We start from the raw sequence: 12,809 nt of genomic DNA on the forward strand, positions 1-12,809 counted from the left end.
AAATGGAGATTTTTGAAAAATGAGAATCACTGCTCGATGAAAGTCCTTGCTGGATAGAAATCGCATCACTGTCACCCTCATTCCTTGGAGGGATTCCACATAATTGGGCTGTTTCTCCAGTAATTGCTGCAGTCCTTTCATCTTTGGCTGATAAATCAGCTTTTCTCTGTCCTCCACCTGTTCTTTTTCTTTTTTTTTCCCCTTCTCTGTTTTGTCCTTATGACATAAACTTTTATATCAAACCACTTTTTTTTTCCCTCAGTCACATTGCACACCTCAGGGGATACAGCACTCACTGCCTCCATTTATATAGTCCAAGCCTCTTTTTTTCCTCGCACCAGTCACTCAGGTGATAGAAAAGAACTCCTTTTCTGCCTTCAACTTCTCAATCAGCTCCATTACACTGCTTGTTCTTTTTCACTTGTCATGCACCAGGTTGTCACTAGCTGCCTCCTCCACTCTCTCCAATCTCTGGTCCTGCAGAATGGCCCTCCTTATGTAGTGCGGAAAGGCTCATGAGTGTTTTGTGGTAATGGTAAGGTGTATGCATGTACTGATCGTTTTTACAGGGATCGGAATTTACCAACTATTCAGCAAGAAATAAAGTCTGCTGCCTACTTCACACTGTTGTTCAATATGGTGATATTTTTCTGGGCACAAAGCAGGATCATATCTTTGAACATATTTTCACAGATCCATTGGGTTCTTCGTAGGGTTGGGTATCATTTGGTTTTTAATGATTCAGATTCTGCCTATCGATTGTGGTTCTTAACAATTGATTCTGATTCTTTTAGGGGTTGTTTCATAACAAGTCACATGCTTATTTCACCTTAATAATCACAATTTTTGTGATTAAAAGACCTGTAAATACGCTTAAGTGTAGGAATCAGTAAGGGGATCTGAACTGAAACCGTAATCGATTCTTTAAGAATTGTGATTTTGGAAGCAGTTCGACTTTAGAACTATTTTTCAATGCCAAACCTTCGTTCTTAGTGAGTGAGACCTGACGGGGGCACCAGAGTGATAACCAGACTAATTGCCATTTTATTTCACTTCATTAATCTGTCTGACATGGTGTTTATGATAAATATTTTCTGTTTGGGAGGTGGTTGTGTTCTGGTCCGATCAAGCAGTAGTGAATGACATCCGTCAACTGTCCCGTTGATGTCTTTTTGAGTTGACACAGAAGCGGTTGCTATGGAGCACTTGGTTTAATATTTTTCATGCCATCTGTTGATTTAAGAATCGTTAGTTCTGCTAATAGCAGCCACTTTGACTGCATCAATTCCATCTCCTCTTTTTCATCACCATTTGTTGTGGCAATTTATTTGTTGCTATTTTTCTGGGTCTGGCACAGGGCGATGACGCCTCCATTCTTAATCCCAACCACAAAGCTCTAACAAGCACAGCAGGAAAATCTGAATTGCTTAAAAAAATCGAGATGGTGGCAGTGATTCAGAGGTAAAATTGGGGTCCAAAATATACAGGGACTTGTTTTCATTCATAGCAATACGAATGTTGTTCACATGTTCAATTTGTGTGTGTGTGTGTGTGTGTGTGTTTCTCATTGTTGTGTTGACATTGAAATGATTACCTACTTGATAAACAAAGGAGTTAAATTCAAAGTAAAGTGTATAATTTCAACAGTTTTTCTCTTCATCTTTCTTTAAAATTAAACACTTTATTGTATAAAATTTTTCAGCTATGTCATCCAGTCCTATTTGTTTCTGTGACTTTACACTGATTCTTGGGACACGTTTTGCTTTTCTGTTCATTAATCGTTGGCACATCATGCTTCTGTGAGTGCTGCCATTTTCTCTCTGTTAGGGATTAATTATCCTCCAGTTAAATTCAGACTGCTTCTGACTAGGGGTGCAAGAAAATATCAGTACACTTGAGTATTATGATATTATGTTTTGTGACACTGTATCATGATTAGGGGTGTCATAATTGCAACATTAAATTGGAAATCAATTGAAATAAGCTTTCAATTTCAATACTTGAAATCAAAGGAAGAAATATTATGTGTTTAATTAAATAGTAGTAAAATAGAGTCAAAATAGCAATATATCCCCTTCCTTGTACAGTATAGCAGTATATTGCAATATATTGAATCGTAACCTCTGTATTGTGATGAGTATTGCATCATCAGATCCTTGCCAATACACAGGGTATCTGTTATCTGTTGATTGGGTCGGTGTAGGGTAGGTTTTCCACTGGTCAGTTTCACGTCACGTCCAGGATTTGTTTGAACTTGTTGAAAGTCTTTACAATTCAACTGTCACATCTGCGATCCCGTGACATTATTGACCGTCAGGATGCCTGGAGCCTCCATCGCTGTCATCTTCTCTTCCTTGCTCATCCACACCGCCATCTCTCATCTCCTCCTATCCTGGTGACAGTCACAGAATTTCACACCGAGAGGATTTGTGATGCTGATACCCGCTGGTTCTGTGCCTGTCAAATGACTTACTGTATCTCTCTCTCTCTCTCTCTCTCTCGCTCTCTTCCTCTCCTTTTCTCCCCCTCTCTCCGCTCTTCCCTCCACTTCAAGGCGTTGGCCATGCTGCCAAAACTAGTATCAGAGCGATGCAGCCCAGAATTTTCCTGAGTGTATGTGCTTGCTTAGTTTCATAGGCCTTCATGAGCTGAGCCATGACTTTGAGTTTTTGGCTGTAACAACAAAGTCTCAGGGTGAAGGCACATGGTATGCAACAAATGTAGTAGTGACACAGTAGGAGCTCACACTTGTATATACACTTAAATGATGCACTAAAAGCCTGCTTGTCTATGCTGTATGATGGCAGTCTTTATTCATCATAGTCACATGTGTTCATACAGTTGCGTGCATAACATGTGAATAGTTAACACAGGCATGCAAACCTGTGGGGCTGGCCTATTATCTAAGTCCCAGGTAGCTGACACTAGTGCTCCCAGCCTCCCAGCCAGCGTGTTGGCTAAATGGAAATGCCCTGTTTGCTTTTCTTTTGGGAAGCCTCCGGGGGTCGAACAACAGGGCCCTGTCAATTACACTCCAGTTGCTCTGGACCTCTCTATGCAAAACCAGTGCCCATTTGCAGCCTCTTTGTTTTGTGCAGTGCCCGTAATTCCCCCTTCAGCGCTCGCCCAGTTGCCCACAAGTCGAGCATTTGAATGACCACCTCGAGAGAGCGGGAAGAATTAGCTTCAGCTTTTACACTCTGATAGCAGTATAAGAGGTTCATAATTGCTTGTTTAGCACCGACAGCCAGTAATAGGACTCTATGAAGTGATTACAAGTTTTTGTTGATATTTTCCAGAAGAAAGTTACTGATTAATGCTGTAATACAATTTTTGTAATCACCTTTCAGTAGAAAATATGTTAGCTTTATGGTTTAGTGTGGTACTGAAGCAGATGTCAAACAAAACATTGATAGATGTATGTATATATAGATAGCAATACACTGATCCACTTTTTCTAGATCTGATCTGATTCTAATACCTGAATTTGGATATCTGACAATATACAGGAGCTCTGTTTTCTTTATTCTGATTATGATTATTATAATACTTTATTAATCAAGGCTATGCAGTGGCAGCCTCCAACCATTCTGAGGAGCTGTAGGATGGTTTGCTGTGCTGAGACATGCAGAGAGTGCTGACAGCCTGTCCTCATTTTCCATAATGCATTATAAACTAGAGATGCACCAATCGACCGGCCAGAGACCGGAACCGGCCAGTTTTCACGTGACCAGCCCTGACCGGTGACCAGCCGGTCAGCGTCACATATCCGATTCTGTGCCAGTCATTGTCACACACGTGTTCTGCAAGATGGTCACGTCATGCGCGCAGCAGACAAACAGAACAGCTGACAATGTCGCAAAACAGCCGTAAACTATGTATCTCTTCATGCTAATGTTAGCCAGCAGCAGACTGCTGTTCACAGAGGGACAGTTAAAATCTCACCTCCTGTTCTGACTGAAGAATAAACAACCTGTGTTGATGAGTCTCCTCAAACATTTTCTCATCCAGACTCCTTTAACTTCTGCTTCTGTTTTTCTCATGTTAAAGTTTTACGGCAGCAAACTGTTGCATCGCGTCTGTCTCTGGTTTGTTTACATCTGCTTCCACAGGAGATCACGTGAAATCGTGCGAGATTTCGTGAGTCACCACATTCAGCTGATTCATAATCTTAATGTAAAACTATAATAAGGCCTGGCTGTAACCTGGAGGACTTTGGAGAAAATGTATTCCAGAAAATTCCAGTTCTTAGAAAGACATCGGAATCGGTCAAAATCGGAATCGGCAGGTCAGACCCTTATAAAAACTGGAAATCGGAATCGGCTAAGAAAATTGCAATTGGTGCATCTCTATTATGAACGCAAAAAAAAATTAAAAGAAGGTTAAGTTTGATGATGTTTTATGCTCCAAAATGTTGCTTTGTGTTACTGTTTTAAGGTGCTTGTAATGTGTCTGTTCAGAACCTGGTGGTTTATTCTGGTAATTATCATTTTTGTTTTGGCTTATAGTTTGAACCATGAGTGATGTGGCTAGAACATTGATTCCAGCTGTATATTGTACTGATTGACAGGATGTATGTCCCTAGTATTTCTTATTAATGCAGTGTTGCTGTGAAAATTTTTATTTATTCCTCACATTGTGTAGCATCATTAAATAATAATGTAGGACATAGAAAAAGGATCGGTGTGTGGAATGGTGATGTTAGTCAGATACAGACAGTATGTAAACATACTTTGCGAAGAACTGCATTGATTTTGTCTAAAAAGCATCAGTGTTTCCTCTGGCATAACCACAAAATAGAACATCAAAAGTAAAATGATCTAAATATAAATCTCCTCCTTTTAACTGGCCAACATACTACCAGGGAAAATTTGAACACAGGCTCGTTTTGTCTGATTTCATGGAGAATCCAATCAGCTGACAGGCAAGAATAACAATATAGAAATCAACAGTCTTCTTGCTGATGGTGCCGTTAACTTACGAAGGTCATATAGAGGCATCGATATTTAACTGGTACTGTTTCATAACCAGTAAAAAAAAATGAAAACGGGCTAGAAGCACATCATCTCTTTCTCTTAAGTTTTTAGGGAAGTGCACAGGCATCTTCCCCTTCAGTAGAGGAATATAAATAGGTCAGATATTTTAGGAGACATGAATATAAGAAAAAAATTTATTATTGTTATTATTAAAATAATTAATTGTATGCAGTAAATCAGACAATACAATCAAATATAACAATATTTTTCCAGATGTCCACTGACAATCCATCCTACCAGCCTTCACAGTATGACCCAGGCCCAATCCAACCATCTTAAACTGGCAAAGATGACAGAATTTGTCTAAACAAGTCCCCCTTCATACTTTACATGACTTCTGTGTTAAGGGCAGTATAATAAAAGTTAATTCCACTCCATTTTACCAGGATACATTTCCTACCTGCTGCCATAGCAAATAAAGCCAGTTTACAATGAAATCTAAAATGATTCATGGTTGTACTACCCAAAAGAACCACACCTTGATCCATTGTAATGACAATGCAGTTTGAGAACCACTGCTGTGTAATAACTTGCTTAGCTGTAGACGTTCTAATGTCCAGTAATTGCCAAGTCAGGTTTAGGTTTATACAATAGCCAGTCAAGTGAACCCAGTCAGCTTGTCATTGAACAGGCCTGTTGTTTGTCACAGACTCTGTCATAGGTTAGATCCATGTACACATTCATATTAATGATTTTAAGTCAGTGCAGCTTTAAGCAGCATTACAGTCTTTTCTCGTTATCTCCCTGACTCTCTCTCTCTCTTCTACCCTAGCATTAAATCTCACAACATTGCTTCCTCATGCTAATTTGCATCTTTCCTGTCATAGTCAAGTTCTCTGTAACCCACAAAGGGGTCTCAACAAATCCTCCAGACAGGCTGGTTGTTGGTAGTGACAGTGACTTCAAGCTACATGCCTCTGTGCTGATGATGTTTTAATGTCACCCCATTGCCGTTCGCCCCTCTTTACTCAAGTTGTAGGGGGGTGGATATTTACCCCTGTGAGAATCGATTACTGCTTTGTTGACAGTCGCTGTGGAGTATAACCTCCCATTAGGTCCAACATATGCTCCGCCTGGCATTGTTGCAGATGCAAGCTGTTTTCTCAATGACATCTTCCAGCGCTCCCGTGGCGTTGGGAAGAAGCACAATCTCATAACGTTGCCTTAACGTATAAAGTTCTGGGCAGTATAGTGCGTTATGTTGGTCTTGAAATAGTACAAATTTGGAGCTTTGATCAGGCAAACTCAAGAAAGTGTCAGTGTGAGAACAAGTTATCTACTGCAAAGCAAAAGAAAACTTAATGCACATGCCTTGCCTCATTTCCTGTTTAGAGATGAAACTGTATGAAAATCTATTTTTATAGTGACCAAAAGTATCATGGCTATCAGTATTATTGTGGGATTGTAAAAATGTGCTGAAAATGTTACCAAGTTCCATATTGAATTTGTATTTGAAATGGGTGGTTTAACATGAATCTGGTAAGTGTTTCATCTTTATTCTTGGTAGGACACAACACTACAGTACATTCATTTCCTATTTACAACTCTGCATGGTAGAACAATATACAATGGGGATAAATAATCAATAAAATGTGATATTATCAGGACAGAAACATCACTGGAAGTTGTATTAGGCTACTTATCTGTACTTGTGGCTTGATCTTTATTTCTTCCTTGTCATTTAAATCATGTTCATTCAAAATTTCTCTGGTATTCACAAAATTAAATGTGACTAAAATGAAATCTAATGACATCTGATGAAAGACGTGACATTAGGATTAGGATTGAATAAATTATTGAAATATTAATGAGACAAGTTTTTGATATGCATTTTAGGTAAATTAATGGTTGAATAATAACAAAAAATAATAATTAGATTAACCAATAAAGTAATCAATTCAGTAAAGTAATCAAGATTCATTCAGCCTTTTAATGCTCTGAGAAACTAAGGCCATCTTAGAAATGTGCCAACTTTACATGATAATAACGAACTTGTTCCGAAACTTTTTTTCTGGGGACACACTTTTTAAAAATGACAGACTATTGTTACCTGATTCATAATAGGCCGTATCAATAAGTCTTTGCAAGAGTTCATTTGTACATAAGTGAATTTTCTTGATCATTTCTGCTGCCATTTCCTCACCACTTTATATTATCTTGACATGTTATTGAAAATGTATACACACGTTAAATATTTTATAAATGAGAAATCAGTGTATTTAGGATGAGTCAACAAGTCATCTCATTGTTTTTATTTCTTCTCATCAGAAAGTTGCAAAAGGTCTCCCACACACTGTCTAACTTGCAACATATCATTTATTGTGATGGTACTAGACCTAGAAGCCATCTTAAATAGGGAGTGGTCACCTGTCCACAACCAATCCCATTAGTGGACAGATGATCACTCCCTATTTAAAATGGCTGATGAAGGTGTAGTACAGAAATGTTGCAAATAAATGATATATGTCAAGTTAGACAATGTCTGGGAGTCCTTTTGCAACTTTTTGGTCTACTCTCTCCAATGTATCCGTAATGTCTAATAGATGTGCAAAGTGTTTCCTTTGTTCTATTTCCTCTCATCAGAAAAACAATACACACAGAATGCTTTATAAAATGCATACTGCACAAATATAAATCTTAGTATTTATTTGGAAACCCAAATAAAATCCTCTGTGACCCGCCTGTAGGTCATGACTCATTGGGAATGACTAGGACATAATACCTCAGTTTTCTTTGGAAAGAAGACAGACATATCCATTGGATTTATAGACATAGACTGGACCCAAAATCAACTGATAGTACAATATTGTGACTGTGCATACAATTTACTAAATCAAAAAATGTATTTAGGGTTTTTCTTGTGGCTTAGGGGTTAGGTTGCCAACTGTTAAATTTTGTCCGGCTTGACTTTGGCTGGACCCTTCTTACATGACATCCCCCATCTCTCTCTCCCTCATTTCCTGTTGTCTCTTTACTATCTCTATGAAATAAGGCCATTTTTCCCTGAATAATAATAATAATAATAAAAAGCTAATTTAATGTTATTATCCTTAGAATGGAAGGGTTTTACTGTGATGAACAAGAAATCAACATAGCAAGGGAAGAATTGCCTTCATAGTAGCACATAACAAATCACAGCAAAACTGTGTGGATGAGAGAACAGTGAGGTTTCTTTTTATCAGATCAATGGCAAAAACAGGAACATAGAAGTAAACACAACTGCTTGACGACTGAAGATAATAGTGCCTTCGGTCTTCTTGCCATTTGAATAACTGAACGTGGGAGGCAGTTTGTTGACTATGAAAACCAACTCAGTCAAAACAGCTGGTCGAAGACGAAGCACCATGCCCCAGTCCTGTCCTTCACTGGACTGAGCCACACAGATCAGCTAAGAAATCTCTAGCTGTGAATTTATATTGGAAAAATATATAAAAGCATGCTGTACCATCACAGGAAAACTATATGAATGATTTCATGTATCAAACATACATTTTGCAAGAAATATTAATTCAAAACACTTGACACTGTTTTATCCTTAGCTTATCTGTCTCAAAATATTCATAACCAGCCAAGGCTGTATTGACTACATCCTTTGAAAATCCAAATTATTACAAATTGAATAAGATTTTTACTCTGTGGGGACAGAGGGTTATTTATTTATTTATTTTCTGGAGATTGGAATAGAATCAATTTGGAGGTGTATCAAAGAGGCAGATGAAAAAGGAATTCTACCTTTGAATTGGAAATCGGTCATGAACAATGTCCACATTTGGATTGCTCAGAGACTAGGGACTACTTCTTTGACCACAATGCAAATTCCACATTATCACAGGGGGAGGAAACTTGGGTGAGCATTATAGAAAATAGAGACGCCCTGCCCACAATCTCAGCTTGGGATAGGTTCAAGAGAAGTGCATTCAAAGAGAAGGCTTTGATTTGGGAGTTAAGGTTGAAGGGAAATAAATAAATAAAGTGAGTGAAAGTAAAGTTTTCAGTCCATGAATACGGAATGACATGCATCTTGGGATGGGGATATTTTTACTTTCTCAGCTCAGCCCGTGTTTGCTGCTGCTACAATATCTGTCTGAGTTCCTGCTGAGCAAACACAGAATAAATGCTGAGCACCTGAGAAATGTGCATTACCATTAATGAGAAATTACACAAATGTCAGATTAGAACAGAGCTTAACATTTCGTAAAATAACTCTTCTCTCAAATTTTCCACTGAAAGCTCAGTAATGAAAAGGGATAGGTCAGATTACTTGATGTAGTGTTTATGAGGTGTTTAGATGCCGATCGCATCACATTAACATGATTATTCATTGATTTGAGAACATCATATGCGTTTATTGAACATTTTTAATATGAACACATTGAACTTTCAATATAATTGAACTGAAAAACATAAATAAATGAAAATGAATAATAAAGTGAAAAAATATATTAATAAATAAATCAAAATGTAAAAAATAATAATTAAAAATGTATATCTCAAACTATGTTGTACATTGTAATTTTTTTACACAGCATGCCAGCATCATGAAATCAAAAGACGTGTGACACAACACAACAGAGCACTGGTCACCCGGTGGTGTTGCTTGTTTATAATCACGTGCACACAGAGCTCATAACCTCATGGATTTATAACACAAAGCTTTTTATGTGTGTTTTACATGTAACTCAACAGAATCCTGTCCTGCCATGTCGGCTTAGTTTAAATTCAATCAACATGCGCTGAAATCAAAACTGGATGGAAAGGAAAGGTAAAATGACTGATTTCACCTATGGAGTTTACTTGGTTTGGAGAGAGCAATATTTGACTTATATTCTGTTGGGAAAGGTCTGACGGCAGTGTAAAACAGTGAAAATATAGCGTACATATAAGCTGACATAGATTTATTTTAGGTGGACCTTTTTAAGTGGCTAAAATACCTTTTGTTTTGTGTTTTGCCTCCCTGTACACAGCATTCACTTCTGTGCTGGTACTCCTCTCTGCTTCTCCACATTGGGGGCGTGTCGACCAGCATCTACAGCAACTAATACACTGACTATCGATCAGTACCTCATACAACCCCACTTAAAATAATTAAAACTGTCCCTTTAAGGATCCCATTCCATTTTATTGTGCAAAAAGTCATTAATGTTGAATCACTGCCACTTTCATCTTAGCAGATGCACCAGTTTGTTCACTATTCTATGAATTTCAACATCCTTGTCGTCGGCATGGCAAAGTCCAATGTATGTATGAAAACCAGCAAACAGATGAATAAATAAATCAAACTCTGTCTTGACGAGTATCTTCCTCCTCTCACATGTTCCATTTGTATTCAGCAATGTTTGTTTTTGGAAAACTAGTAATTTAAGCTCACCGTGCACAGAGATAAAAGACTGATGTGGTCGAAATAGGAATGCCTCCGAGGTTTTGAATTTGAATATACGACTGGCTCTGTGGTGGCTGATAGCTGGGTCTAAAGATGAACAGGCTCTGCCACAGTGGGCTGGGAGAAATTGACTCTGTATTTCAAGGTAGCTTGTGTCTACTTATGCCATTTTTTTCTGTTGACACTGTCATGTTCTTCTTTATGGTTTTGAAAAATAACAGGCTTTATTGTGCTCAGGGACCAATGGATCACAGAGAATTTGTGGGTCTCTTTATCATATTCAGGCCTCTGTGCATGTAAATCAGTGTGGCTCTGCTGTAGGTAGGCTATTATTTCCATTTTGAATGGCAGATCAGAGTCTGTAAACAATTGCATCTGGCTGGCACGGACTACAAACAGCTTCCCAAAAGGCTTGACTGTCTTCCTTTGAACTTGTGTAAAAATAGCAAGGTCAGCCCCCCCCCATAATCCGAAAGAGTCTCCAAACCAGGAGGGCATACACGCCTCTGGAACGTGAGATTTGTGTCACATCCTCACCAGTCAGGTATTCTTGTCGAACCCTAGCTCATTCCTTTTAGAGACCTGCAATATGGTGATTGACACTAATGTGTCAAGTGTGTCAAATTAATATGTCGTTTCCCTAAGGTGATTCTCAGCATGTGGTTTATTAGCCATTATTATAGTACATAATGTCATATAACTCACCTTGATCTTTGTACTTTCTGTCATATGTTTACTCTCTGTCACACCAAAAGAGCACATACAAAGTGTGGGGAATAGGTTTGCTTATACTTTGTATATTACCCAAAGTTGTTGTGACTGTGTTAGCGTGCACAAAATCTTCTAGTTTTGCCCTTGTCTTGAAAAGGTCTGTGTTGCAATATTTGTGCATATCCAAAATCCTGTAGGTCTGTTTCTCCTTTCGACCAGAAATGTGGGTTTGTCTTTTGTGTATATATCTCTACCCCAGCCTTACAAACTGTTGGCTAACTGTAGCTGACAGTAAACAGGCAAGAGGCTGAGTGTCACACACACGTTAAAAACACCAGTTGAGACACATATTCCAAATGCACTGTATACGTGTGCAAAGAGTGCTCTGAAAACCTGAATAATTCTGGCCTCAAAAATAAGGCCAGTATCAAATTCTGAATAATACTGCAAAATTAGTTATTAGTTAATTCCTTTTTCATATGGGCATAGTTTTCCCATATACCAGTATATTCCTGTGACGTTAAGCTGGTATATGCTTTGACCTGGGTCCTGATGTCTATAGAATTCATGATGCTCTACTTATAAATACAATATGTTATGAATACATTTAACCTGGGGAAAATTCCACTTTCTATTAGGATGCTTTCCCTACCAACCTGTTTGCTTCAGTTAAAACAAACACTTGCATGTTAGTCCATTTACTCTCTTCGTTTGTTTGGATTTGTGTTAAAGCTGTTAATTGAACTCTGGTGTGGACCAAACAACCAGACCAAAAATCCTTGTAAAGGTTAGTCCTGTCCATCCAGATAATTAAATCCAGTACCTGAACTCTTTTTCTATGAAAGCACGCTGTTGTAACACATGCAGAATGTGTCTTGGCATTGTCTTGCTGAAACAAGCAGGTGCCTCTCTGAAGAAGACGTCCTCTGGATGGCAGCATATGTTGCACCCAAACCTATATATACCTATTAGCATTAATGGTGCCTGCACAGATGTGCTAGTTAACCATGATGCCATGGGTATCTGGGGACCATCACAGATGCTGGCTTTTGAACTTATTGGTAACAATCTGGATGGTCCTTTTTATCTTTAGCCTGGAGGACATGGTGTCCATGATGTCCAAAAACAATCTGAAATGTGGGCTCATCAGACCACAGCACACTTTTCCACTTTGTGTCAGTCTGTCTTGTTATTACTTATTTCTTCATGACATCTTTTAAACACCAGTAAACATAAATATTCACAATAAATATATTAAAGTGTCACCAGAATTTGACTTCACAATTTGAACCCAGACACACATCAGACCAGAAACACAAACACTGACATTAATTAAAATCCAGGTTGCATTCTGAACAAATCAGAGATGTATGATTGATAATGTGTTTCTTCCCTCTATGTGTTATGTGGTTCTGTAGGTCCTGTACTTTCATACGTCTCTGCAGTTGCCCAGCACGGTGGTGGTTCTGGAGCTGGTGTCCTTGTCACTCAGGCCAGACGGCTCCCAGCATGCCCTGGGGCGAGGCTTCACTCTCCTGGAGCTTTTTACCAGCAGACCAGAGGCTCAGATTGCTGATGGGGACAGAAGGTGATTATCGCATTCTTAATTACGCCAGCCAGGCATTAATGAGGTTTCTCATGAGGAGATGGTTGAAGGACAGGTATGTCTGTGGTGTAGGGGT

At 38.6% G+C, this 12,809-nt stretch overlaps 1 protein-coding gene across 1 annotated transcript in view; it reads left to right on the plus strand.

The window, feature by feature from the left end:
* The window catches only part of nphp4 (nephronophthisis 4), a 222,786-nt gene that overhangs the window by 23,915 nt on the left and 186,062 nt on the right, over positions 1-12,809 (plus strand). Inside the window, exon 3 of the mRNA XM_084721632.1 lies at positions 12,546-12,715. Within this exon, the coding sequence (XP_084577758.1) occupies positions 12,546-12,715 (170 nt within the window). The remainder of the gene's footprint in view (positions 1-12,545; positions 12,716-12,809) is intronic.

This window comes from Lutjanus erythropterus, chromosome 6, assembly GCF_056507025.1.
Source record: "Lutjanus erythropterus isolate fLutEry1 chromosome 6, fLutEry1.hap2, whole genome shotgun sequence".
Classification (NCBI taxonomy): Eukaryota; Metazoa; Chordata; class Actinopteri; order Lutjaniformes; family Lutjanidae; genus Lutjanus; species Lutjanus erythropterus.